Source organism: Eulemur rufifrons, chromosome 14 (assembly GCF_041146395.1).
Source record: "Eulemur rufifrons isolate Redbay chromosome 14, OSU_ERuf_1, whole genome shotgun sequence".
Taxonomy (NCBI): domain Eukaryota; kingdom Metazoa; phylum Chordata; class Mammalia; order Primates; family Lemuridae; genus Eulemur; species Eulemur rufifrons.
Genome location: NC_090996.1, coordinates 16,520,915 through 16,548,769, shown reverse-complemented (window position 1 = coordinate 16,548,769; position 27,855 = coordinate 16,520,915). Strand labels below are relative to the sequence as shown.

Sequence of the window (27,855 nt, the reverse complement as noted above, 5' to 3'; positions counted from 1 at the left end):
CAGGGAATGGCCGGGGGACACGGGGCACCTGGCGGAGTCTCTGTGCCCCACGTTCTGGGCGAGGCCCTGTGATGCCTGGCGGGTGAGCAGACCCCACCCGGCCCCCAGGGTCCTCTTGGTGACTCTGCCGTGAGTTGGGCTCCACCGAGGCCCAGGAGGGATGCGGAGTGGCGTTCAGTGGAGTCCTGAGAAGAGATCTTTCTTCCCGGGAAGCCCGAGAGGCAGGCTCCAGGTGGGAAGGAGGTTGGGACTCGGGACACAGACCACGTGGAGACCTCCGCCGGGGCAGCCGTGGGCTCCCACACACGACCCCGCCTGGGACAGTCCTTGCCAGGAACATCCAGAATTTGTGCTCTGCACCCTCCCAGGTGGAGGCCAGGCACATATGCCCAGGCCCCGCCCACTCCTGTCATGTGACCCCAGGAGCTTGTGACTCAGTTTCCCCTCTTGTCAAGGGGACAGACTGCTGCCTCCAACTCCCCAGGTTTTGTGAGGGGCTGCATGGCATGAGGCGTGGCCATGCCCTCCCCCCGGCAGACCCCTGCAGGAGACCCTCCTGCCCCAGCTGGGAGACCCCTGCTGGCCTCACCCCGGGTGGGCTGATGACCAGCTGGACCTCCACTCCCTCCTCCAAAAGGGGTTGGGGCAAGCTGAGGGTTAGGGCTAGGGTTGGGGTCCACGGGGAGGGGCGAGCCAGCTCCCCCATCGGGTACTGAGCCCCCGGCCACCTGTGCACTCTGTGGGGCTGAAGGAGGGCGTGGCAGAGCCCACGGGGGGGGGGGTGCAGTGCGAGGGGGCCCTGGTGGGGGCGTGAGGCCGCGGAAGCTGCTGGGTCTCTTCTGAACGCTAATCCCCCACTCCTGCAGGGCAGCTTCGGGTGCAGGTCACCATGAGCCCATCATCACGCACACTGGGGTCAGTCCCTGGGCCCAGCCGGCGTCCTTGCCACTCGGGGCTGAGCTCCCTCTCTGGGCCCTGGGGGCGGCCCCCAGCTCTGAGACACCCCAGGAAATTCCCTGAGACCCGAGCCCTCTGCCCAAGGCCCCCCCCATCTCTCCCCTGCTCAGCTCAGGCCCGGGGGGCAGAGGTCCCCGAGCTGTGCCTGCTGGTGGGTGCTCGACCACCCAAGCGACCTAACTCAATCCTTGGCCCCGGGCAGGGCAGGGGCAGCTCCCCGGGTCCCCTGAGTACGAGACTGGCTGGGCTCGGGCGGGGTCTGTCTCCACGGGCCATGGACACAGGCAGCGTCGCTGGCCCCTATGACAGGTGAGAGGACTGCGGCCCAGGCCGGCTGAGCCCTGCGTGTCACTCACTCACTCACTAAGTATTTGTTAGGCTCCTGCCACGTGCCGGGCACTGTACCAGGTGCTAAGGACACAGCCCTGGGGGGACAGATGAGCTGTCAGACCATGGGTGCCTCCATCTAGGGAGAGGGGAAGACACAACAAATATCTCAATACAGAAGGTGACTTCGGACAGCTGCAAATAAACCAGGGTGAGGGGCAGAGAGCAGGGGACTCAGGGGAGCCTCTCTGAGGAGGGCAGAGTTAAGCAATGGCATAGGAGCGAGGCTTGTGGAGGGCAGGGATGGGCAGAGAGCAGCAAGTGCAAAGGCCCTGCGGCACAGAGGCCACGGTGCAGGGGAGGGCTAGTGGGGGTGATGGGAGGAGGGGAGGGGGAGAAACTTCTGGAAGGCAGCCCAAGCCCTGCCTCAGGTTTCCCAAGGGGTGGACGGAGGTCCCCTGCCCAGCGTCCGTCCACTTGCCACCCCAGAGCATCCCAACGGCCCTGGCAGCCAGGCCTCAGCCCACGCTGGACATTCCCAAATGCGGCTTTTGTCCCTCAGACCCCGGGCCGCAGGGCGGAGGCCCAGCATGTTCAGGGACCAAACCCTCCCCTAACGTCCCCACCCCCACATCCGCCTGTGAGTACCGGTTGTTGGAGAAAGCCTCTGACGTGCATTGAGCGCCGCCTGCAGGAGGGGATGGCTCTGGGAACCCCTGCACACCTGGGCTCACGCTGGCTAGCTGTATGCTTTGCAGGTGGGTGGGGCCGCCCAGGTGGGTAGGGCCGCCCAGGTGGGTAGGGCCGGGCAGCCTCCACAGGACCAGGCACTGGGGCAGCCAGATCCACCTGGGCCCCAGGGATGCTCCGGGGGTCCCCCAAGCCCATCCTGTTCTGCCTCCTGCCTCCAGGTCGCAGGGCCTGGTCAACAGCCATGGCCCCAAGGATGCGTCCCTGCCATCCCGCCCAGATGGTGCCAGGCTCTGCGGATGGCATGGACATCCCACTGGGCTGGCCTCGTGCCTGGGACCTGATGACTTTCGGGGGCTCTGTCTACCCTGCACTGACTACATGCCTAGCCAGGGCCCCCCGGCACCTCCGCGGCTGCCCAGGAGCCCTGGAGTGGACCCCCAGGTCCCAGTCCCTGACCTCACCTACCTTGCTGTGTGACTTCAGGGGGCCACAGCACCCTCTGAGCCTCGGTTTCCTCATCAGTAAAGTGGAGCTCACCTGTGGCGCTCAGGCGGCCCCCTGCTCGCTAAGTGGCACTCTGCCGCCCCCCGGTGGTGACGAGTCTGCATTGCAGGTATCCCCAGCGGGTCAGGCCCAGGGAACTCAGTGGGACCCGAGGCTCAGCCCCAGGGCCAGCCCCCCAGGGCTTCATGCTCCTGACACACAAGAGGCCGCGGGGCCTCCGCTTGGAACTGCCCACCCCACGGCAGCCGGTGCCCGGGAAGCCCGGCCTCGCTGCTGCCCCTGCCCAAGCCCCACGACCAGATCTGCTGCGGGCTTGGGGAAGCCGCTCCCCGCCCCCGCGCATCTTCTGCTCCCAGACCCCTGCTCCTGCATTCCTTCCTGTCCACCAGGGGACCCCCCCAACACACCCAAGTGAGACCTCCTTGGTGCAGCCCCCCAGGGCGTCGGGGATCCCAGCGCTGGCTGCTGTCGCCTCCTTGTTCTCGGCAGGTGGTTTCCACGGCAACAATTGGTCCCAGCAGCCTCAGGCCAGGCAGAGAAGGGACCCCACTACCCATCGCTGCCGTGTGCCCAGGGAGTGGCCTCACCCCTGTGACCCCTTTGCTCTTCCAGGGTGCTGAGCGGAGTGGAGGGAGCAGCAGATGCCCAAGGGAGGTGGCGGGGCCTTTGCCATCGCTAGGGGGCAAGAAGGCGGCCCCTGAGCTCCCCACCCTCACTGCGGGTCCAGACCCACCACGGACCCCGTCCAGCCTCACCCAGCCCCACGCAGCCATTGTCACCAAAGGCTCAGAGAGGGCTGTGCCCCAGCCCTAGGCCACACAGCTGCTGGGCAGCTCTGACCCTGCACTGACAGCACCTTCTGTCCCAGGGGCCTGGCCGAGACCCTCCGGTGCCCCATGAGGGCAGCAGGACACAGGGTGCCCAGCCAGCTCCAGCTGCGTGGGCCCGTGCACACAGCCAGGGACTCCGGGCTCTGTCCTTGCGCAGGCCCTGCCAGGAACCCTGGGCCTTTGACCCCGCCCGCTCCCAGGTGGGCATGTTGGTGCTTTGCCGCTGCTGAGGGTCCACCAGGACCATCGCAGACAGGCTTCCGGGGCAGCTGAAAACAGCAGAGCAAGATGCAGTTACAAGCCCGCCCGTCCCCGCAGACGGGAGACAGAGGCCTGTAGGGGACGTCGCTCTCCCGGTTCTCAGAGGTGGCAGGGACCCAGCCCAGACCTCCTGGACCTCCGTCCACGGCACCCGCGCCCACGGCACCCGCTCTCCAGCAGCAGTCCTGGCACAGGCCCAGGGCACAGATCCTCCATCCCGGGCCCGGCCCACCCGTGCCTGAGACAGCCTCAGCCCCAGAGACCAAGGTCACACGTCTCTGGCCACTGAGATGTCATAATCCCCTCACAGGGCCAGCACTTGAGTTCCCAGTTTGCACAGTCGCCCCCGACCCCGTCTCCTCTGGAGCTCACGTCCAGCCCATCTGTGCAGCCAGGAAGCAGCTAAAGTCCCATCTCAGGGGGCCTCGACCAGGCCCAGAGAGGGTCAGCACCTGCCCAAGGCCACAGAGCATGTCCATGCCGGGTACAGAGCTGGGGCTCAGGCGAGGCCTCTGGGCCAGATGCTGGGCCACCAGGTGCCGGGCCACCAGGTGCCAGGTCGCCAGGGAGCACGCAGGCAGACGCGAGAGCCAGCAGGCCAGGCAGGCAGTTTCTTTATTGAGCGTCTCGGACCCCGAGAGGGTGGCACAGGCCCAGGCTGTCCTGATCCCCTCCAGGCCCCAGCACCGGTCCCTTCCTGAGTGTGAGTGGTGGGGCCAGGCCAGCCCCCGGCCCCCGCTGGGCGGCTCACTCCGGGGTGCTGCCTTTGCTCTTCGGGGACCAGATCTTGGCCAAGCGGAACTTGGACTTTTTCCTCTGGATGCCTGAGGGGAGGGATGGACCGTGAGGCTCCGCCCAAGGACCACGCAGGACCCCCTGCCGGGAAGGCCCTTCCCTCCCGCAGGCCACAGTCCTCCCTGGGCCTTCAGAGCCTGCAGGGGGGGGCTGGGCCCTGGCGAGAGGGCAGGCCCTGTACCCTCCACATGACCCCCCAGGTGGACAAAAGGTCCTGCCACCTGCTCCCCACACCCTGACCACGTGGTCATCGGCCATTCCTTGGCTCCCTGGGGTCATGGGGAGCTCACACCCTCAGGGTGAGCTGCCAGCTGGGGTCCAGCATGCACCATAGGAGGTCCCAGGCCACGGAGCCCACCTGCCCCTCCTCCATGCCCCCAGCCCCAAGTTACCAAGTGACTGGATCATGTTCTGCAGCATCTGGTCCTCCTCCTGCTCCCTGGAACGGGACAGGTGGCCCTGAGCAGCAGCACGTGCCAGACGGGACCGGACTGTCTCCAGCCCACCTCACCTGAGCCCCGCGCCCCACCCGACACCCCCACCTGCCCTCCCACCTGATGCCAGGCCACACCTGCACCCCCTCCTCTTCCTGGCAAGTCCCCCCTCTCCGGGGCCTGCCCCAACAGTGCCCTGGGGACGGGAGGGCCTGGGCTGACCACGCCAGTGCCCCTTCGAGGTCACGGAGGTCACATTTGAGGCTGACCTCAGGTGCCAACCCGGGGAGCTCTACACAGGGCCCTTCATGAAACATGGGACAGGAAGCTCTTTGGGGGACAGTAACACAGCTGCCACCCACCACAGCATCCTCGAGACACAGGTGGCCATGTCAATTTAAGTTAAAAATAAGATTTGAACACACTGCCTGCCATGTGAGTTGTATTTAACTCAGGCTGGTTTCGAGCCTGGGGCTTCGTGAAGCAAAACCCTGCAGTTGGTTCTTGAAAATCTTACTTGTTGCTGTTCTTATTGTTACAATTAATATTGACAACTTAATTCTAAAAACATGGATTGGGTTGCATATAACTCACGCACAGAAAACAAGAAAAAATAACAAATTAGAAAGGATCGTTTTGTTTTAATAAAACACCGTGGCCCCAGGGAAAAATTTTTTTTTCTGGTGTGGCCGTCAGTGTGTTAGACTTGGCTTCTCAGTCACAGGGGCCACCATGCAAGTACCCAGTGGCCATGCGTGGCCAGCGGCTGCCACACTGGGCAGCACAGACAGGAGTTCCCATCACAAGACAGTTCCCAGGGGACGGTGCTGAACCCGAAGGCAGGAAGAGGGGGCAGGAAGGGGCCCCTGCGGCCGAGAGCCCCCGAGACTGCTGCCTGGCCTGGGCCCGCCCCCACCGCCCCCCACCCCGAGACATGTACACAGTGGGTCCTGCTCCTGCCCCAGGCCCTCCCTGGTGGCCTTGCGCACCTGAGCCGGTCCTCGTCCAGCAGGTCGACGATGTGGCTGCGGTCGTCCACGGTGCTCACGTACTGCGCCAGCAGCTCCTGCTCCCGCTGCCGATCTTGCGGCGACTTCAGACCCTCTGTGGGGACAGCCCGCCGTCAGCCGGCCTGACCCTCCTCGATCACCCCACGCACACGCTGCTCTGCCGCGGGAATGGAGGCCCAGGGTGCCGCGTCCCAGCCCCACACACAACAATGGCGGATGCGGGACTGCCAGGACCTGAGCCCTCCAGCTGGGGCACTGGGCACCGACCGCCAACACAAAACGCCAACAGCTCACGCTTACCGAGCGCTTTCTACCTGCCTGGCGCTGTGCTAAGCACCTGACACATAGTGACGCGTTTAATCCTCAGGACAGCTGTGTGAGGTGGGAGATATGATTGTCCTCCATTTAGAGAGGATGATGTCCAGGTACAGAGAGGTTAAGTGACTAGGCTGAGGACACACAGCCAGGAAGTTGGACAGCTGGAACTCGACCCAGGGCCTGCCTGGCTCCAGTGCAGGCCCCATCACCAGGACACCATCGGCCATGACACCAAGCGGTCCCCCATGCCACCCCTCCCGGCAGGCAGGGCGACGCACCGGGCTTGGCCATCAGCTGGCGCAGCTGCCCCTCCAGGCCCAGCTGCTGCTCCTCCAAGTGCTGGTCCTTGGACCTGCCGTGGCAGACACAGTCTGAGGCCCGGCCTGGCTGAGCTGGCCTCCCCGCCCGGGCCTGACCGCACTGGGGGTCTGGCCTTCCAGGAGGCCCCGCAGGCAGCGCGGCGACGGCCCCTCACTTGTACATCAGCTCCGACTCCTGCCGCAGCAGCAGCTGCTTCTCGTGGATGAGCTGGAACCACGCCACCATGAGGCCGTCCTCCGAGTCATCTGGGGGGAGAAGCCAAGTGGGGCCGGTTGGGGCCAGGGCGGGCCCCCCAGGGGTGTCAGGTCTGCGCCAGGGCCCAGGGTCAAGCCTTGACCCCCAGGCCAAGGCGCTCAGGCGGGAGCCGGCCTGGCCTGGGGAGCCGGGGCCAGCCTGCGGCCGGTCGGGGACCGGGCCGGCCTGGGCTCACCTCCCTCGGCCGCCCGCAGACGCTGCTCCAGCTCCACACCCCGGAACTCCAGGGCGTCCAGCTGCTGCTCGATGCTCTGCACCTGCCTCCGAATCTCCTCCTGGAGCTCGTAGTCGGGGTGCAGCTGGGGGACAAAGGGTGGTGAGGGGGACCCCAAGGGCTGTGCTCCTGCCCCTCCTCCCCTGCCCGCCTACTCACCCTAACCGGGGAGGCCACTGTTTTGCCAGGCGGAGCAGGGACGCTGGCCGGGCCCGGGGGCCTCCCTGGAGAAGGGCAGGGTGAGGGTCTGGGCCTCGGGTGTCAGACCCAGCGTGGTCCGGACATGGCCCCTGCCTCCCCCATGTCCCCTGCACCCCACCTGGCTGCCCTGCCCCTGCCCGCAGGCACCTGGGTAGCCCCAGCATGCCACAGGGCAAGAGTTCATATGGACACGCCCTCTGAGGCACCCCAGCCACCCAGTCCCTCCAGTGCCAGGAGGGGACACTCCACCCTCACCAGGTGTCGGGACAAGGTGCTATGAAGCTACTGTGGTCTCTTCATGGGGGTGGGCCTGGGCACAGGGGATGGGGCCTCCCTCCATTCTAGGCCCAACGAGCTCCTATACATCCTCCAAAGCCCCAGCAAGCATCTCCTCCTCAGAGGAAGCTTCCCTTCATCTACATCCCTAACAGAAAAGGCGTCCCTGGGGCCGACCTGGTTTGCCCGGAGGATGGAGCTTCTCTTCCTTCTTCCAGCTCTGGGCCTGGTCCTCCCGCCCTGAGGGCTCAGGCCGAAGCCAGTCATCAGAAACATCCAGGCTGGGGGGAATGGCCAGTTTCCTGCGGCGGGATGGGGAGGGGGATGCGGCTGCCCCCAGGTGTGGAGACAGAACCACACATCAGGCCGGCAGGCCCAGAACCCTCCCGTGAGCCAGGGCCCACGGGAGCCAGGGGTCTGTCCCTGAATGGCCATCACACACGTCCCACCCAGACTGGCCACGCCCACCCAGGGAGGGCAGAACCCTGACCCTGCTAGCATGGGGGGGGCTGTTCTAGTGTGTTGGTGATGCTCAAGGTCACAAAGTAAGTGGCAAGAGAGCCAGATGTGGATCCAGGGGTGAATGTAAATGCTGGGAACAAACATGCACAGACACACGTGCACCTGTACGTGATACATGCATGAACACACATGCACACACACATGCATGTACATGCCTGCCCAGGCCCACCGACTCCTGTGGCTAAGCAGAGCCACTGCCCCTCCCCCAACCCCTGGACCCTACCCTGGGACCCCCACCCCCCGAGCTGGAGCCCCTGGGCTCCGTCCGGCAGTACCTGAGAGGTTGGGCCTGGGGCTGGCTGGGCGCGGTGTCCTGTCAGGCCCCACAGGGGTCAGGGTGATGTGGACGCCCCCCGCGAAACTGCCGGAGACCTTCCTGGGGGCCTCCCCGACCCTCGGCTCTGGCAGGGCCCGCGGCTCCTTGGGCTCCGGCGTCCTGGGCAGGTGAGAGGTCAGCCCCGAACCCCGGCCCCAGGCCTAGAACCACCCGGGGGATCCTAAAGTGTGCTCGGACCAGCCCGAGGGAGCGGGCCGCCCAGGACACAGCGGGCCTGGCCACCTGCAGCTGTTTGGACCCTCCCACAGCACGCAGGTGTGCTCACCCCAGATGCTGTCGTGGGAGCCCACCTCCCCAGGTGTGAGCACGTGCTCAGGGCACACACCCAGCCCGGCTCTGGGCGTGTGTGTGAACCGGCGCACACCTGCTGCGCCCCAGACTGGTGAGAATGGTCCCCCACATCACTCGGGCAGGTGCCACGTATGACTTAAACGTGCAAGAATGTGCACGCATCCCTGGACGGTGTGTCAGTGGGTTGGCATGTGTGCTGTTGTGCACTCAAGCATGTGTTAAGCACCTACTGTGTGCCAGGCCCTGTGCCTGCCCTGGGATGCAGCTCCAGGTCCGAGGGCACCCACAGGACAGGTGTGGTCGGGGTAAGGCCGTCCCCACCAAGCCCCGCCAGCTCCTCACCTCTCAGCGGGGATTTTCTTATCCACGGGCTTCAGGCGGGCCCTCCATCCTGCCGGCCCGTCATCCTGGCCTTCCCGGGGGCTGGCACTCGGGCCTGGGCAAAAGCCAGGTGACAGATCATAAGGATAGAGCGTTGGAAGGCGAGTGTCTGCCAGGAGCGGTCAGACCTCACCCTGTGCCACCTCCCTGCACCGCATGGCCAGCGGACACACAGGAAGGAGCCCTGGGCTGGGAGGCAGGAGACGGGATTTCCAGCCTGGCTGCCTGTGCTGTGTGTCCCTGGGGAGATCGCTGCCTGTCTCTGGGCCTCAGTTGCCCCTTCTGCCCATCGGGTGGCGACGTGGCAGGGTGAACCGTGTGGGCCCTGGTTCTCCATCCGCCTGTGCGAGGTGAACGCCCACGCCACCGCTGCCCGTCTGTGGCTTTCTTGGCTCTGACCCGAGAGTGGCTTCAAAGGAGGGGCTCAGCCAGAGGGAACAGTCTGGAAAAACACTTTGCAGCTCAGCTTGTTCTCTGAGCCCAGTGCGATAACACCACGGGTGCCTCTGGGATTGCCCCAGGTGCCTGGAAAACTCCAACTCCACAGATTGCAGAAAAGCGAGAGGCCCTAAAACAGGACCATGGGGTTCAGGGAGCCTCTGGGGGGTGGGGGGGGCAGCAGCACCCTCAGAGCACAGGCTGCTCCTGTCACAGCAGTGCGACATCGTCACTCGACAATGCAAAACCCCACGGGAGAACTGGAGACGCCACAGACCAGGGCAAAGCCCGGCCACCGTGAAATGCCAGGCGTCACCACTGGACAGCACTGAGCTCAGGAGGAGCGTAGACAGGGGGTGGGAGGCCACAGGTGTCATCAGTGTGGCCTCAGGGACACCTGCTGCCCCCACGCAGGGGACAGTGCCAGGACCCAGGAGGCTGTGAGCACATGGCACAGAGCACAGATGGGGCAGCTGCGAGTCAGCAAATGCCACCGAGCAGGCCCCTGGCAGAGGGTTGCGGAGCTGCAGACCCTGCAGCCTCCCGCCTGCAGGCCTCTCACCCACCCCACGTCAAGGGGGCTCTTACCCTCCGCCGTCGGGGCCTCTGGCTTCAGCCTGGAGTCGGCACCCACCCTGCTGACCCACGAGGACACAGCCGAGCTCCTCTTGCCCGCCTGGGGTGACACGGATGCCCGAGAGGTGCTGCCCACACTCGGGGGTGTCGGCCGCTCTGTCCTCGTTGGGGGGTTGAGGGCCCGGAGAGACGTTGACTGTGGCGGCCCAGCTGAGGGATGTGCTTGTGGCCCTTGGGTTGTGGCATGAGCAGTGGGAGCCGGGGAGGCGGCTAGGGACAGCCTGGAGGTAAGAAAGCAAGCGTCAGGCACGGGTGGATCCAGCAACCCTCCGGCCATCGCCCCCTGCAGAAGCCCCACAGCCTCCCCTGCAGCCAGTTCCCGCAGGAGGGGTACCGCCCCGAGAGGGATGGGCCACGGGCATCTCCCTCTGGCATCAGCACATGCTGGTGACTGATTTCACCCTGCTGTCAACTCTGGCTCGGGGTGAGACTGAAGTACCCCAGACATAGCACGCATGGGCCCAGAAGCACCTGGGCTGGCCTGTGCCCCTTGGGCACAGCACACAGGCGGCAGCTGCGGAGCCCGTGGGATCGGGTACCTCCCATCTGTCCCTCCTCCTCTATAACCCATTTTCCCCCTTCTTCCCCCTACTCTGGGCTCTGAGGTGACTTGGCTATTTTCCCAGGAGGAGCCAGGCCCCTCCCCAGCCAGATACGCTCCCCCAAGGAGCACTCCCAGAGCACCCTATAGTCTCCCAGGAAGCATTCCCCAGTGCACCCCACATCCTCATCCCCAGGGAGCACTCCCCAGAGCACCCCACATCCTCAGTCCCCCAGGGAGCACTCCCCAGTGCATCCCACATCCTCAGTCTCCCAGGGAGCACTCCCCAGAGCACCCCACATCCTCAGTCTCCCAGGGAGCACTCCCCAGTGCACCCCACATCCTCAGTCTCCCAGGGAGCACTCCCCAGAGCACCCCACATCCTCAGTCCCCCAGGGAGCACTCCCCGGTGTACCCCACATCCTCAGCCCCAGGGAGCACTTGCCAGAGCATCCCACATCCTCAGTCCCCCAGGGAGCACTCCCTGGTGTACCCCACATCCTCAGCCCCAGGGAGCACTCCCTAGCATGCCCCAATCCTCACCCCCAGGGAGAACTCCCCAAAGTGCCCCACATCCTCAGTCCCCCAGGGAGCACTCCCCAGTGCACCCCACATCCTCATCCCCAGGGAGCACTCCCCAGAGCACTCCACATCCTCAGTCCCCCAGGGAGCACTCCCCAGTGCACCCCCACATCCTCATCCCCAGGGAGCACTCCCCAGAGCACCCCACATCCTCAGTCCCCCAGGGAGCACTCCCTGGTGTACCCCACATCCTCAGCCCCAGGGAACACTCCCAGAATGTCCCACATCCTCCCAGGGAGCACTCCCAGAGCACCCTACATCCTCACCCCCAGGATGCCTGGGCACCCCCAGTCCCGGGGGGCAGAGAGGACTTGCACGCCCCCGTCCCTGTGACACCTGGAGCCCAGAGCAGGACAGGCAGCTCTGAGTGGGGACGTGCCCACTGCAGTGAGGGCAGACACGATGCAGCCTCCTCACTTGCGAGGCGACGGTGCTTGGCGGGTGTCCCCCTAAAGTTTGTGTCCACCCAGAAGCCCAGAGTGTGACCTTGTTTGGAATTAGGGTCCCTGCAGACGTGACCGTGCTAAGACGTGTCCACACCGCACAAGGGTGGACCTAATCTCAGTTCCAGTGTCCTCACTAGAGACAGGAGAAGAGACAGAGGGACCACGTGACGCCAGAGGAAGACATGGGAGTGGTCTGGCACAGCCAGGAACACCTGGGGCCACCAGGACAGGAAAGAGGCAGGGAGGGACCGTCCCCTAGAGTGCCCAGGGTGAGCGTGGCCCTGTCCACATCTTGACACCAGACTTCTAGCCTCCAGCAGGCAACTTCTGCATTGTGCGGCGCCCAGAGAGTGCTGCCTTGGAGACGGGCCCGGCGTCTCTCCCCTGCCTGCCAGCGCACCTCCCCTGCCCGCCTCTCCCCTGCCCGGCATGCGCAAGGCACTGGAGGGTGCAGGGGCGAGGCAGGGAGGGCTCAGAGCCCAGCTCAGTGCAGCCCCCACCCAGCCTGCGTGGCGACCCACTCACAACCTGTCCTTGTCTGCAAAATGGACACAGGGTCCTCTGGGACCAATGGGTGTGTGTGGCACCGTGGGCCCCAGGGTGGCAGTGTCACTGCACCCACGATGCCCTGAGCCTGTGCAGACAGCAGCTCTTCCACAGTAACCCGTCCCCTGCCACCCTGACTGCCGGGCGCCGCTGCAACTCACTCCCAGGTGTGGAAACTGAGGCTGGGGGTGGTGCCGTCCCCATGGTCACACAGCCAGATCCCCCCAGCTGCCCCAAGCCCCAGGCACCCACCTGCCAGGCGCCCGAGCGCCGGCTGGCTCCAGCGTTGGGAGGGTCCTCCTAAGAAAGCTCAGCGCCTGATCCTTGCTGCTGTCCCCTGCAGGAGCTCCCGCCGGGCCTGGGGCCCTGCCAGCCTGGCCACTGCCAGGGGACGCTCCCGGCGTCTGGAAGAACTTCTCCCGGGCCTGCTGGGTCTTGGAGGCAGATGGGGTCCAGGTCGGGGTGTCCGCAGGGCCTGGAGACGTCGAACTGGAACTGCGCTTGGCCTGGGGAGCCGCATGGGGGGCCCCCGGGCCTGGTGGCGTGGGCAGGCCAGGGTCCAAGGTACCTGAGGGCACAGCGGGACGGGAGCTGGGCGCCACTGTGCCCCGGGCAGGCAACGATGGCCCCGCCGGGGAGCTGCTGGCCACACGTGTGCGGGATGTGCCCCCCGTGGGGGTGAAAGCCACCCGGCTCTCGAAGAGGGGCCTGGCTGGGCTCCCCACGTGGACGCGGGCGGAGGTGGAGGCTGGAGTGTCAGGTGCAGCTGGAACAAAGCCTCTGGCAGTTGCGTTGCCCGTGGCAGGCTCCCGGGTGGGCAGCCTGGCCTGGGGCCCGTTTGCTTCCTGGGCCTTCCTCGGGGGGCCGGGGGCGCTGGAGTCCATGAGGCCGGCCCCTGGCTGTCTGGTGGCCGGACCTGGCAACTTGGGGCTTGCGGAGGCAGCTGTGGGCTGGTGGCTGGTGCAGACGAAGACCCCAGGCTGCCCCGTGGCCCTGTAGCCTCCCGAGTGCAGCGTGTTGGAGCACTGCTTACACCTGGGGGAGAAAGTCAACAGGGAGCGCCAGGCTGGCATTCGATTGTTTGTGTGGTCACTGAGTCATTCAACAAACACCTCTTCTCACGGTCCTTAACCATTTTGAGTCATATGCGGGAGACTCATCGTAGGAGGGACACCCCAGAAAGTGCTTGTGCATGTCAGCAGATGCACACGTGTGCATGCTTACACACGCACACACACGCACACACACACACGCCACCCTGAGCCCCACTGTGGGGCTAGCCCACCCCAGCCTGCCGTGTGGTGGACGCAGGGCAGGCCCTGTGCTTGTCCTCTGAGAACCCACAGGGAGAGGGGCAGCAGGTGGGGGCCACGGGTGGTCAGAGTGAGAAGCCCCAGCACGAACGGCTGAAGCAGGGGAGGGAGACTGAGTCAGTGTGTCTGGAAGGCCAGTCAGGAGGGCGTCTGGCCCTGGGGTGTCCAGGAACCGCTCAGTATCCCGGGCTGTTGGCAACAGCCCAGCCCAGGACATGGCCAGGGGGACGCAACAGGAGCCTCGGGAGGTGTCTGAGCAGGGCAGGGCACGCTCAGGCGCAGGGGGAGGGGCCTTGCCTGAAGCAGCTCCGGTGGTAGAGCTTCCCGTCAGCCAGGTGCCGCTGCACCAGGTGCACGTGCTTGCCGCAGACCCCGCAGGTGCTGCTGACCGAGCTGCCCACCGACGCCAGGCCCTTGGGGAAGACGCCAGCTGACCTCTCTGGGCTGTGGCCCACCCGGGCCCTGCCTCCTGACAGCTGCCCCACAGGTGGGCCAGACGATCCCATTTTACAGACGGGAGAACTGAGGCCCAAGAGAAGCAGCTAGCAGGGCACCCATCAGGGCCCACACCCAGGCTGGACCCCAAGTTCAGGGCCTACAGCCTGGGCCTGGGGAGGGAGCTGGGGCCTGAGTCAGTGGCCCTGGGGACAGATGTGTCCAGTTCCCACCTTCCGGGCCCTGTTTGACTCCAGCTCCCAGGAGGCTGCAGTGCCAGCCTGCGGCAGCAGGGGTGCCCAGTCGCAGGTCCTCCCCTTGCCGGCCCCACTTCTGGGAAGTGGAGGTGTCAGCCTGGTCTGGGGTGCAGCCCAGCACCCCCCTGCCCCGGGAGGGAGGTGCCCAGCCCATCTGGGTTCAAGCTCTGCCCCACCTGCATGACCTCTCGGCCTCAGCTTACCCGTCTGTACAGTGGGGATGGAGCCCGGGGGCGCCAGTCCCGGGCAGCTCCAAACACAGCTGCTGAGGCCGTGCCTGGGCCCAGGCCCACCTCGGCCCCGTGGTTTAGGGACTGCACATCCCCCCCGAGCCCATGCAGTGCGAGCTGGTGGACACCCCAAGAAAGCAGAGGGCGGCAGGGATGGCACTTACAGCCGCTCGGCCTGGTCCCTCTGTGCCCCCAACCTTCCTCTGGACAACGGGGTCTGTCCGGGCTGGGGCGGGCGAAGGCGGCTGGGGCGGCTGGGGCGGCTGGGGCGGCTGGGCCGGGGCCTTCTTCCCAGACGGCTCCTCCTCGGAGGCCGACGAGGGCCTCTTCACGCCGGCCATGCCCCCGACTGGCATGAGACAAGCAGGTGTCAGAGGAGCCCAGCCCGGCCCTGGACGCTGGCTCTGAAGGGGCCTGGGTTTCCCGGAGGTCCCGGGGCCCAGCCCAGGGCTGGGTGCCCAGGAGGGGCTGGCATGGACTCCAGAGGCTCCTGCCTCTTTGGGGGGCCAGCTGGGGGGAGCAGCCCGAGGGCACGATCTTCCCAGCATTCCCAGCACAGCTGGCCCGGCCCACACCCCTGCCCGCCCCACTCTGGGGCCCTCACGGGGTCAGGGAAAAGGGACTTCTCTGTCCACCAGGCGGGGCTGGCCCTGCGCCCGGCGTGATTCCGGGATTTCTGAAGCCAGAAGAGGGCCGTGGGGTGGGGAGGAGCCAGGCAGCTGAGCACAAAGCGTGGGATGAAGACCACATCCCTCCTGCCCAGCCAGCCCGGCGTCCACGGGGTCCCGAATCAGGGCGCAGCAAGGCCTAGGGTGGGAGCAGGCTGTGCTCCCCTGAGGAGGGGGTGGGAGCAATGGAGCCTGCCCAGGGTTGGGGACTTGGGGAGCCAGGACCCCACACATCACTCGAAGCAGGACGAGGGCCCAGGTCCCCTTGGAGGAAGACACAGCACTGGGGCCCCCACCTACCCGTTGCCAGAAAGGCCCCCTCCCCACTTCACAAGGGGCAATGCTGGTGCCCGGATGGCGGGGCTGGGAGGGCGGCCACGTGGTGGCGGCGTGGTGGACTCACTGGGGGACCTGCCGTGGAAGTAGTTGTAATACTGGGACACGTAGGTCAGGATGCTCAGCCGGTCGGGCACCTTCAGGGCCACCATGTCCTCGGCTTCCAGCAAGGCCGGGATGCCCAGCTTCTCCTCAGCCACGCGGAAGGCCTGGGGGAGGGGCACGGGTCAGAGGGGCAGGCGGGGAGACCCTTGCTCCTGGGCCAGGCCCCCTCTCCCCCCAGGCAGGGCCCAGGCATGGGCTGTGGGCCCAGAGAGGACTGGGTTCAGGGCTCGCACTCTGCTCTGCCCGGGCCTCAGCTTTCGCATCTGTACATTGGGGCTCAGTCCCGACCATGCAGGGCTGAAGCTGCTCCAGGAGCCGGTCCCGGGGGGCTCCTGAGGCCCTGCCCTGCCCCCCTGGGCCACCTCACCCTACAAGCGCCCTGGGCTCCCTGACACCTGAGCCCACACTCCAGACTCATCCCGCCAGGAGCTGCTCTCCCAGGGGCCAACACCCACCTGCCCGCCGAGCCCTCCAGGGTCTAAGAGGGGACACAGAGGTGGCCTGTGTCCCGGGAGCTGCAGCGCCGGGGGTGGGGGACTTGGCAGCTGGGGAGGGCCAGGAAGGCTGCACTTACAGAGGACCGATTGCATACCGGATGGCAGGTCTCAGCCTCAGCGCCCCTCTCCACCCCCGCCGTCCACTCCCTCCGCTGGCGCACAGCCCGGCGGTCCATTGACCCCGCGGGGCTCTAACCACAGACCCACACTGTCCTGCCCCTCACCCGGCCTCCCTCCTTCCTGGGCCCATCCCATGTACCCCCACGCACACCCCCACCCACCCCTGACTGCTGTACCCACTCAGAGAGATCCCAGCGGTGGTGGCAGACGGATCCCCCCAACTAGGGCTGACGCGCAGCCCCCAAACACGCCACGGGGCCCGCTGGCCTCACTTCGTCCAGGGCCGGGACCTTCAAGGGCCTGAGTGCTGCCCGGGGCCACCCCACCCCAGGCCCCCGGCCCAGACCTCCATCCCGGGGCCACACTGGCAGGAAGCCCCTTCCCTCCGTCCCCCGCAATCCTGCTCTCTCTCCTGCCTGGGTCCCCTCGGGGCCATTCTGCCCGCCTTCCAGATGCGCCTGTCCCCACAGAAATGAAATCGCTTGTGGCCTCCAGTTCTGCCAACCACAGCCCGTCATTCCAGCTCCTCCGACAGCAGAACTCCTTCAAAACTGGCACATAGATTCGTACATTCGCTGCCTCAACCCCCCTGTATCTCCCGGCTTCACGCCAGCACGCAGCCCGAGCCCGGGGACCAGTGTGCTGTGCCACCCCTTCCTCTTTCCTGATAAAGTTGCGGTCCTGGCTCCGTCTGTCCTCTTCCCTGTCCTGCCCTGGGCAAGTCTGGTCTGTCTCTTGCCTTTAAACACCCCGGGCATAGCCTGACGACCCCCACATCTGTCCCCAGCCAGGCTTGCGTCTCCACTGCCCACAGCACCCCACGGGCACGTGCGAGGGTGTCCAAGACGGGGCTCCTGGGCCCTCCCAGACCCACCGCCCAAGTGAGCCCTGCCCCCCAAGGCCGGGTACTGCCTCTGACCCCTCCTCAAACACGTCCAGAACCCGGCCCCTTCCACGGCCACCGCGGTGGGCCGGGCAATGCCCCCGGCCCCACTGTCCCCTCCACCCTGTCACCCGGCCCTTTCCCAGCGCAGATCCTGTCAGGCAGCGCAGCTCCCAGCTCACACCTCCAAGGGTCCGGTCCCAGTCGGATGGAGGCCAGGTGCCCCTCAGGTGCCACACCTGCCCACGTCCTCCTCCCGCCTGCATCCTCCTGTCCCTGCGCCCTGGGTTGTTCCTCTGCAAGCCGGTGCGCTCCAGCCTCAGGGCCTTTGCACTGCAACCGCCAGCACCCGTTCCACGGGCGTCCACAGGGCTCCCTCACCTCCATCAGGCCCCGGGACAGCTGCCTGAGCCCCCCAAAAACTGCACATGGTGGCCCCCACGCCCTGCCACCTTCTTTCTCCATTTGTCCATACAGGACTCATTCCCGCCTGACTGAAATGCTACATTGTTTCAGCGAAGCCCAGAACTTTCCAAGGAGGATGGTTCCACGCTGCACGAACCAACACGGCGGCCACTGGCCATGTGTGACTGTGAGCATTTAAAATGTGGCCGGCATGCCCGAGGAACTGAATTGTTAATTTAATTTCATTTTAATTACATTAAATTTAAATGGCCCACGTGCCAAGCAGTGACGGATCCAGCCTGTGCATCAGCCCAAGAGGGAGACTGGAGCGCACCGTGTAGCCGGGAAACTGAGGCTGGGCATGGGGAAGGGTTTAATGCAGGTGGGGCCAGGAGGCTGGCACCTGGGGTGGGGACGGCAGCTGGCACCCCCAGGACCTACCCAGGGCCCTGCCCACGGCCAGCCCAGCCCCCGCCCTCCCCAGCGAGGAAGGGGTACTGGGTGGAGAGGCCTGGGCTGCGGGACCAGAGCTCTTTCTAGAACACGGGGCAGCCAGCCCCAGCCTCAGGAGCAGGACTCCCCACTCCCCAGGACCCCGCAGACACGGGTGGGGCAGGGCAGGCCACCGAGCCAGCTCTGAGGCCGGGGCTGGAAGGCAGGACGTGAGGGGACTTACCAGCTTGTTGTTTTCATAAATGTTTTCTTTCCTGAGAGCATCGAAGTCTCTGGAAGACAGAAACAACCAGTGTCCAAAGCAGCTCATCCAAGAGGGGAGGGGCTGACCTCAGAGGTCACCTTGCCCAACTGGGGAAACCGAGGCCGTGGGGGGCTGTGAAGGAATGAGGTCCCACCAGGAATGCGCAGAGGGCAGGCCAGCTCCTGCCCTGTCACAACAATGCTGCCTGCGCCAGGAGGCCACCGTCCCCTCCGGACACCTGGACATCCAACAGCCCGCAGTCGGGCCCTACAGCGCCCAGAGGACAACACGGGTGGACGTGAGAGGCTCCCGGGCCAGGGCGGTGCCAACACACAGGGAGGGAAGGACAGCCCGAGGCCGGCCATGCTGCCCTGGGGGCGGGACGGGCCGCCGTTCCCGTCGACCCTCGCTCCTGTGAGGGTGCCCCTCTCAGCTCTTCACAAACACCAACTCCCTTAAGGCTCACACCCGACCTGCAGGGTGGGCACCCGTCACGTCCATACCTCACAGATGGGGAAACCGAGGCACAGACTTGCCGGAGGCCACACAGCAGGGAAACAGCAGGCAGATCTGGGCCCTGGCTCCGGAGTCTGGGCTTTTGAAGTCCCATCGCTCCTTCTTTCCTCCCTGGAGTGGCGTCACTAAGCGCCCGCCACATGCTCAGGCCCCGCCGTGTGCACACGCTAGACCACAGGGACGCAGGGGTCCCAGGCCAGCCCGGACAGCAGGGCCATCCTGGAGAGGCCAAGAGCACAGCCCCACACTCCAGGCTGTTGCCAAACTCCATGTCCACGTCCGGCATGAGCACACCGTGGCTCATCCCACCCCGCAAAGGCCGCTTTGAGCAGAAAACACACCTGGGTCACATACAGGCAGCCCCAGCCCAGCCCCAGACATTGACAAAGACCACCAGGCTCTGAGCATGGGCTGCCGCTCCTGTGAGGGTTGGTTGAACAGTGACCTGGAAGCCGGCACAGTGGCCGACACCTTTGTCCCAGCTGCCCAGGAGGCTGAGGTGGGAGGATTGCTTGAGCCTGGGAGTTTAAGACCAGCCCAGGCAGTACAATGAGATCCTGTCTCAAAAAGAAAACAAGTGATCTGTCCACGCTGCTGTCTGGGTCCCGAACAGCAGCTGTTCTGGTGGCAGCATGTTCTGATGGCAGTCTGATGGACTGTTCTGGAAGCCCCCTGGCATAGGAAAGGGAGTGAGGCGGAGGTCTGGACTGGGAGCCCAGTCCAGACGTGCAAGCTGAGGCCAGGGGCAGCGCCTGCCCGAGGCCCCACAGTGGGGTGCTCAGGGGGACAGGGCTGCAGTTCGCCCCATCCCTGCTCAAGAGGCCTCCCTGTTGGCCCCCAACCCTGCCAGCCATCGATCTGCCCAGCTCCTCGGGACGCCCCCAAGATTTCCGGCATGGACCACCTCCCAGCTAACGCATTCCAGATGCCAAGACCACCCCCGTGGCACAGAAAGAGTTCCGTACACACGGCAAGAAGGTGTGCAGATTTGTCTCCAGTGGACAGATGACAAGAAGGAGGCCCCAGCCCAAGTTCAGGGAGAAGGAAAGGCAGGTGTCGGCACCCTCAGGCCTGGGGAGAAGCCCATGTCCACCTAGGTTTGTCCCTAGATGCAGTGAGACCCTAGGAGTGCCCAAGAGCACGTGGGTGGACACCTGGCCAACGCCGGGACTCTCCTCGCCTCGGGGGCACAGGGTCCCCTCTTCCCATCCCCAGCCTTTGCAAGCCCAGCCTCTTCTCCAAACTTTCCCCAGGGCCACTGACCACAACAGCAGCAAAGATGCCCCGGGGCCAGCGGAAGGGCAGGGTAACAAGTCCTGTTTTGTCAACAAAGTGGAAGGAGGAGGCCGCCTGCCTCCTGCCCTGGCCTCACCCACCCCGGGGGCTGTGGCAGTTCCCTCCTCTGGACTTGAGAGCAGCCAGTTGCCCCTGTAGGGCCATCTTGTCCCCAGACCCAGAGTGAGTCAGCTCCAGGCAGATCAGGGCACCCCAGAGCCTTCCAGGTGCCCCCCAACGGCAGTGTCAGCGCCCGCAGCACGGGGCACGGTGTGTAGGTCTGGGCTGCAAGTTCAAGGACCACCAGCACCAAGTCCAAGCTGCTGCCCTGGGCCTTCGAGGCCTCTGCGTCTGGGCTGAACCACCCCTGCCAGTCCCACAGCCTCCAAGCCCCTCCTGCCTCCACCGAGCCCGTTCCCTGCCGCGGACACCCTGTCCCAGCTCTGCCTGACACTCTGGCCAGGCCCTGGGCCCAAGACCCCACAGCGTCGCACAGTGGGGCTGCGTCCCCGAGCTGAGCTCTGCGGCTGTACCAGTCAGAGCTGCCTTGCGGACGTGACAGCACCAGTGGAGACCCCAACCACCCCTCCAGGAAGCCCTCCAGGGCCAGCTTTCCACCAGCGGGGGACCCCAGTGCTACGGGCTGAACTATGCCCCCCAAAAATGATATGTTGGAGCCCTGTCCTCTAGGACTCTGCATGAGACCTTGTCTGAGACAGGGTCTTCACAGGGTGACGGAGTTTAAATGGGGTCTGTAGAGTGGCCCTAATCCAGTGACACAGGGACACACAGACAGGGAGGATGCGTGGAGACGCCAGGAGAGACGGCCTCCCACACTGCCCCGTCCTGCTGACTCTGGGGTCGGGGCCTTCGGCCTCCTCAGCTGGGAGCGGAGCCGTTGCTTAGGCCTCCTGGTTTGGGGTGCTCTGTTACTGACACCCCTGGCTCTGGCTGACCCCAGGGAGGTGGGCAGCTCGAGTGTAAGGTTTTGCTGGGCAGAAACTCATCAGCGTCACCCATGCTCGGCGGTGAGCAGACGGGTGAGGCCGCCGCTGCCCAAGAACCTGCCCTCCAAGCGGGCTGGGCCAGGCACCCTGCAGTCGGACCAGGTTTTAATTTGAATTCTCACAATTAAAATCAGGTATGTCCTGGTACAACTCCCAGGCACCTACCGTGGGGCCATGTACACAGCTGGTGCTGTATAAGTGCTTGTGGATGAAATAATTCAGTGCTTGCTGAGTGGGATTTTTGTGGTTTTCATTGATTCTTTCAACTTTGGCTGAATGAATGAATTCGTCGAGTGTGGGTCACGCAGTCGTTCAACTGGTCAGCTGTCGGCCAGCGTGTGCCCAGCCCTGGCCGGGCCACCGCCTGCCCCTGCCAGGCCCCACTGAGCCCCCGGAGTGTTGGCCTCAGCTCTCGGAGCCGAGCCGCCGCCTGCCCCCGCGCCCCTGGGGGCTCCGGGCATGTGCACCCCCTTCCAAATTCCTGGGTGGCTGACCTCACGCTGTTTATTTCCTGGAACAAAATGCAGCCACGCGGGTGGGCGCCAGGCTGGGAAGGGAGAGCGCCCGGCCAAGCCTTTCTCAGGCCCCTGAAGCTCGTCTGGAGTGAATCCCACGGGGAGGGGACACAGGGGAGAGATAGACAGACGACAGTCACAGAAGGGACGAGGGAGACACGAGAGAAACAGGTACCACAAGGCCCAGAGGAGACAGGAGAGAGGGAGTCGGGGACAGCAAAGCCACAGAGACACCAAGACACACACAACCAGACAGCTGGGGAGCAGGGGGTGGCCAGAGAACGGGAGGACCAGGGCCCCCGCCTTCCACGCTGGGCCTCTGGAAGGAAAGTGTTGGGCCCTGGGCGGCCCTGCCGGGTAGGTGGGCTGGCAGCCCCTCCAGGGCCCCTCCCGGGCGCTCTGGCCGGCAGGAAGGCACAGCAGGGGTCTGGGCACAGGCTCTCAGGCCAGGAACAGAAGGCCTCTGTCCCCAGGCAGCTTCCTGCTGACCCAGCCCGGCGTGGGAGGGAAGGTCAGGCCAGCCCAGCCTCGGTCCACCCTCTGCTCTGGCCCAGGAAGACAGAACGCCGCCTCCGGAACTTCTGGGTGGGGGCCTCCGAGGGTGATCCACTGGGGTGACCCCCAATGCCAGGCGAGTCTTGGGAGCCCTGCCACAGTCGGGGAGCCACCAGCAAGGGCATGTCAGCCAACCTGCCCTGAGCCGCCTCCAGAGCTGGGGGGACTGAGGTGGGGCATCTGCAGAACCCCAGCTCATGACACCTCCCAGACCCTCCACAAGTCCATGACCTCGAGCCCCGCCACCAATGCTTCTGCCTGCTGGAGAGCTCCAGCCCCCGCCCCACCTGCCTGGGGCCCCTGGATCAGGCCCAGAAGGAGGAGCCGCCCCGCCCTGAGTCGCTGGTCCCACGGGCTGACTGCCCCAGCAGGAGGCGGCTGTTTGTTCTGGGTGGTTCCGGAGCTCACCGGGCTCACCACGGCGTCACTGAGGAAACAGACCCTGGGGCAGCACCCTGAAGCCACCTGCAGAAACCCCAGCTATGGGTGCAGCGGGTGGGTGGCCGGGGCTGGCTGACCAGGCAGGACGCCGTCCCCTGCTACCTTCTGGTGCACGTTGCAAGGTGAGCCTCTTTCCTGATGGGAAAGTGGAAGTACACACCTCCGGGTCCCCGCGGGGCCCTCCAATGCAGTCACACGTGCACGAGAAGCAGGGACAGGACACGTGAACTCCCAGATACCCGCCCCCTGTGTCCCCTTGGCTGGCAGGGCAAAGGCAGAGCAAGGAGCCCCACCTGGCTGGCTGCGCGCCAGGCTGCTCCTTCACAGCTGCTCTCCACCGAGGGCCAAGCGGAAATGCGCTCAGCACGCAGCAGGAAGGACTGAGACCAAAGGGAAGGACTTCCTGGTGGCAAAGCTAGGGACACAGACAGGAGGTCCACTCTGCTGCCAGCAGGGCTTCACTGGAAGGAGAGGGGAGGGCGTGCTGGGGCCCACAGGCCAGGGTCTCACGTGGGGTCTGGCCTCAGGGGTCCCTGCATAGGACAGGACTCCACGCCTGTCCTTCCCACCCCCAGGGTACCTCCCCTCCTGCAGCAGGGAGCGGGGGCAGTGGGCAGGAGCAGGCACCGCAGGCGTGGGTTCCCACACTCCCAGGGACCCTCCCCAGGTACCCAGCAGACGCATCTGCAAGCCCCTGTCACGCCAGCCACCTGTGGAGACCCGTACTCGTTTCTATGGCTGCTGTAACAAATTACCACAAACTGGGAGGCTCCAAATAACAGGAATTTGTCCCCTCGCAGTTCTGGAGGCCAGAAGTCTGACACCAATGTGTGGGCAGGGCCATGCTCACGCCAGAGGCTCTGGGGCCGCTCTTCCAGCCCCAGGCGTCCCTGGGCTGAGGCTGCATCACTCCAACCGCTGCCTGCGTGGCCACACGGCCCCCTGCTCCCTCTGCACACGGGCACCCGCCAATCACCCACCATGTCCTCCCACACCATGTGCCGAGCTCGGTGCCAGGCACTGCGGATACGGCAGAGAACAAAACAGACACCCCCGGCCCCGGAGCTCAGTCCGGTGGGACAGACAGACAGTAACCAAGTCAGCAGTCAGTCAGTCATGCCCACGTGTTGCTGCAGGGGTGGCCCCTCCACTGTTGGGAGTCACTTCGAGCTTTGATTCATTTACCCCGTCTGTCCCTGAGACCAGAATGCTGCTCCCTGCATTTGGGGGCTGAGGGGGTCTTATATGCTACACAGTGCTGGTAAACAGCAGGCGCCCAACAACTATCAGTTAAGTGAACGGATCTAGGATGCCTGCTTGTGCCAGCGCACATACACCTGTGTGTGCACCTGTGCTCCCCCGGGAGCAGTGCGTGCTGGGCCAGGTGCCACATGCGCACCCGCAGCCTCTGACCCTAGCACAGCTGGGAGCCGGTGGAAGTTCCCCAGGGCCCGGAAGGACCCAAATCCCCAGTGACACCTGCTCACTGGGAAGCTGCTGGGCCAGTGGTCCCTGGCACCACCTTTCCCTCCACTTGAAGCCTTCAAGCTGGCCCTGCCTGGGCTTGGCCACCATTCAGCCTCACCTAGGACCCGGGACTCCAACCTCCCCACTGTGGTCCTTCTCTCAGTCCCAGGTCAAAGCTCAGCTTTGGGCTTTCATGTGGCAGCACATTGTGCCCAAGGTCTTCTGCCTCCAAGGTGACTGAGGCACATCCCCGGGGGTGGGGGCGGAGCAGAAGCTGCTGCTGGCACACATGGAGGCCCCCAGGCAGCTCCAGGAACGCATTTCACAACCTGGGGCCAGAGCCCCAGAGCTGAGGCCTCTTGCTCAAGACTCCAGCTCCCCGTGAGGAGTGGTCTTGGAGGCAGTGCTTGGGGGTACAGGGGAGGAGCCCTGGTGCCAGCCCAGGCTCTGCTTGATGTGCCATGTGAACTGAACAAGGACCCCTCCTCTCTGGGCTCAGTTTCCCCCGAGACCTTCCTAGCCAACACACGCCCCCCCCACCCCAGCCTTGGCTCCAGCCACAACTTCTCAGAATGCTTTTTCCAGAAGATGCCTGGGCTGTAGGTGGCCTTCTCAGGACCCCCTTCCTGAACCTCTGCCACCCAGCCCAGGTGCACAGATCTCTGGCCCAGCAAGCCTGGCCCCAGTCATTCAGGCAAAGTGCGTTTGCTGAGTGAATAACCGATGGAGCAGATCCAGACTCGGGCCAAGAATCAGCAGCAAGGCAGGGCCAGCCTTGCAGCCACCCATGACATGATCCTTCTGGGGGGAGATGGCCTAGCCCCCAGCCCCTGCCCCCCTGCTGCAGCTCCAGGGATACGGTCCATTCTCCACCTCATCCCCTATCACCTGGGGTGCAGAGGCCTGGCCAGCGGCACCTGGGCTGTCCCCCACAGCAGCCCTGGGCTGCACTCCCAAGACACGGGGAAGAGTGGCACAGCCCACACTAGAACTCTGAGTGACCCAACTTGGTGGTGGGGCCCAGGACAGTTAGAGTCTCAGAGGGCCCAGAGAGGCAGCTCGCTGGCCCTTTCCCAGGAAGTGGTGCTGGGGGGGCTGTGGCCAGAGCCCAGGACACTGCCCTGAGTCACGGACTGACTAAGTCAGCGGGGGCGGCGGATGTCCTGGCTTGGGCCCAGCTCCACTCGGTGGACAGGCAAACTGAGGCCACTGGGGGCCTTCGCAGGGCTGGGTGGGCTGTGCCTGCAGGACCCTGCTCTGCCCAGCCCCACACAGGCCACCTCAGGGGCCCGCGGCCCGGTTGTTCCGACCCCGCTCCCCATCCCCGGAGCCCGGAGCAGGCCCGGGCCTCAGTTTCCTGGCCTGAGTTGCCACCCGCTGCCCTGCAGAGGGGTCAAAGGGCGCGGGCGCCGAGGGGCACTCACAGGAGGTCGGGCCGGTGGCGGTGTAGGATGGCGCAGAAGGCCAGGCCGTCGCGGAACGACGTGGTCATGTTGGTGATGTTCACGTCGCGGTAGCCCTCGCACTGCTGCCGGCACCACTGCTGCAGCGCCCGGAGCGCCGCCATGAGCAGCGCCCGCACCCGCGGGGACGCGGGCGGGCCGCCGAGCGCCCCGGGGCGCGGGAGGACAGCGGGCGCCGGAGGGCAGTGGGCGTGGGAGGACGGTGGGACGCGGGAGGACGGCGGGCGCCGGAGGGCAGTGGGCGTGGGAGGACGATGGGACGCGGGAGGACGGCGGGCGTAGGAGAACTAACAGCCGCCGCCGGTCCGGAGCACGGCAGAGCGACCCGCAGGCCGCGCTCCCGCCAGCCCCGCCCCCTCGAGGCCACGCCCCACCCCCCGCCCATGCCAGGGCCCGCCCACGCCGCCGGGCTCCTGCACAGGCTCCTGCCCGGCCGCCCCGCCCCACGCGCCGCCAGACCACGCCCCAATCTTCTCCAAGACCACGCCCCAATTCTCTCCCAGACCACGCCCCCTCCCCAGCCGGCCCCAGTTCCGGACCCGGGAAGGGAGCGCGGCTGCCCCGGGGGCCCTGGCCTGCAGGCCTCCCTGCAAAGGCCTAGGAACATTCTTTCTTTCTCCACCCTACCCCTTACCACCATCTCCACCCCAACCACACGGAGAAGTGGAAGAAAAGGCCCGCTGACAAATGGGGAAACTGAGGCTTGGACAGCGGTCCCTTGCCTGGTGCATGTCGAAGGGGAAAACAGGCTGGGAAAGGGGCCGTGTTGCCAGGCTGCACAAGGAGTCCCCACCCCAGTGCCCTCTTTGGGGGAGTGGTTCCCAGTTTTCCACTCTGAGAATCTGTGACACACGCAATTAAGGAAAAGTCCCTCTTGTGTAATTAAGGAAAATCACCCAGGCCGGCCCCTTTCCACATTCTTCTCTTCTTGTCTGTGGCCACGTGGCTGGATGAGCCCAGAAATGTGAGATGGCCTCACCCTCCCCTCCACCAGGGCCCAGGGCTTGTTCAGGCAAGGCCCGCAGAAGCAAGGTGTTTTCCCACAAGTGGCCCCTGGCAAGGACTTGGGGCACCTTTGCTGTGCCCGTTGGAAGGGGCAGAACCTGAAGTCTCCCAACCCCAAGCCACTTGTGGTGTTGCAGCTCTTTCCTGAGCCTGGGCCCTGAAGAGACTCCCTGGTGGGCCTGCTGCCCAACAGTGCAAGAGAAGCCTGTGTGGGTGGTGAGCTCCCCATTACAGGGAGCATGCAAGCAGGTGCGAGGCAAGGAGCCCCCTATGGCCTGGGGTTGTCACTGGCCATGACAATGCTCTGCTGCAGTCTCTGACTGCCAGGAGGGCTCCCAGCAAGGGGACAAAGGGTGATGTCATGCTGGTTCAGCCGGTCCTGATCCTGGCACCGGGTTTTCTTGACCCCCAGGGCAGCGGTCAGGTTAGGAGAACCGGAAAAGCTGGTAGGGAAGGCAAAGATCAAGAAGTCGGGGGTGGGGAGAGGACACAAGTGGAGGAGGGGCAGGCAGGGGCTCAGGCTCACCCCCCTCCCTTGGAGGGAACAGCCTAGGGGGTGGCCTGGAGTCAGCCTAGGTGGTGGCCTGGGGTCAACTTTTAGGGGTTACAGCTGCATGTTTGAGACCCATCCCACCCTGCCGCCTCTCCCTCCAGACCATGGCCATCAGGCCCCTGCCCACCGTGCCGGCCTCCCTGGGCCACCTCCTGCCCCTCCAGTCACCACACCCCTCCCAACCCCAAAGCCCTAGGGATCTTTCTAGAAAGCCAGTCTGGCCTAGCCCGTCCCCTGCTGGAAGCCACCCTGGCCGCTGTGTGAATAAAGTCCCGTCCTTATCAGGCCTCCCAGCCCTGGTCAGGCACCCGCCCCTCCCTGGCCACGCCCACCATGGGCCTCAGAGCCGCTGGCCAGCCGGTCTCAGCTGAGATCACCCAGCTTTCCGAAGGGCCTGGGGTCTGGAGCCCCTTCCCAGGAGCCTGTCTAGCTCACCCAGCTCTTACCTGTTCCCTGCCCTGGGGCTCAAGTGTGAACACACGAAGCTGCATTTATTGAGTACCTACTGTGTGCCTGGCTGTGGAGTAACCCTTGTGGGGGGAGGATATGATGTCCCTTTGCCCATGAGGAAACCGAGGCCGAGAGAGGAGAAGGTGGTTGCGAGAGCAGGCAGGAAGGCAGCGGGTTCCTGGGGGAGGATCGTGCGGGTGCAGACTCCTCAAAGCAGCACTGGGGCGGGGAGCCAGGGCCCAGCGGAGGAATAGAGGGGCCCTGAAAGGCTCCAGTGGCTCCCTGAAGAGAGAGGAATGGCTAGGAGAGCTGAGGGCAGAGGGACAGCACGTGCCAAGACCTGCAGTAGGAATGTAGGCACGGAGGAGCATGTGACCAGAGGCTGGTGTGGCTGGAGCAGAGGATGGGCAGTAGCAGGAGAAAGGGCAGGAGGGGGTGCGGAGGGACAAGGCAGGGTTCAGCAGGCCCCACCCCAGCTTCTCCTATCAATTTCCCCACCCATTTTCTCTTGATACTTACAGCCACCCTTTACAGTGGCTCTGAGCT

General features: G+C 65.3%; 1 protein-coding gene across 1 annotated transcript; it reads right to left on the bottom strand.

Annotated features, from left to right (window-relative positions):
• Positions 1-4,181: 4,181 nt before the first annotated feature.
• On the bottom strand, positions 4,182-25,429 carry MICALL2 (MICAL like 2). Its single transcript, XM_069485856.1, has 17 exons — positions 25,263-25,429; positions 18,042-18,090; positions 15,423-15,564; positions 14,516-14,700; positions 13,727-13,842; positions 12,369-13,151; positions 9,932-10,222; positions 8,889-8,975; positions 8,194-8,354; positions 7,574-7,726; positions 7,079-7,143; positions 6,881-7,004; positions 6,605-6,695; positions 6,408-6,481; positions 5,791-5,905; positions 4,760-4,806; positions 4,182-4,396 (listed from the first exon to the last, which is right to left on the bottom strand). Exons 1-17 carry the CDS (start codon positions 25,403-25,405, stop codon positions 4,320-4,322), a joined length of 2,703 nt encoding a protein of 900 aa, XP_069341957.1. The 5' UTR covers positions 25,406-25,429; the 3' UTR covers positions 4,182-4,319.
• Between the last annotated feature and the right edge of the window lie 2,426 nt (positions 25,430-27,855).

Bases quoted from the DNA above. Each gene is read 5' to 3' on its own strand.
- MICALL2 (XM_069485856.1), bottom strand. From the start codon at position 25,405: ATGGCGGCGCTCCGGGCGCTGCAGCAGTGGTGCCGGCAGCAGTGCGAG. The intron at 7,727-8,193 runs GTACTGCCGGAC...ACCTGGGGGCAG, and splicing joins CCCCAGGCCCAACCTCTCAG to CCGCATCCCCCTCCCCATCC. The intron at 5,906-6,407 runs GTGCGTCGCCCT...CTGTCCCCACAG, and splicing joins CCAGCTGATGGCCAAGCCCG to AGGGTCTGAAGTCGCCGCAA.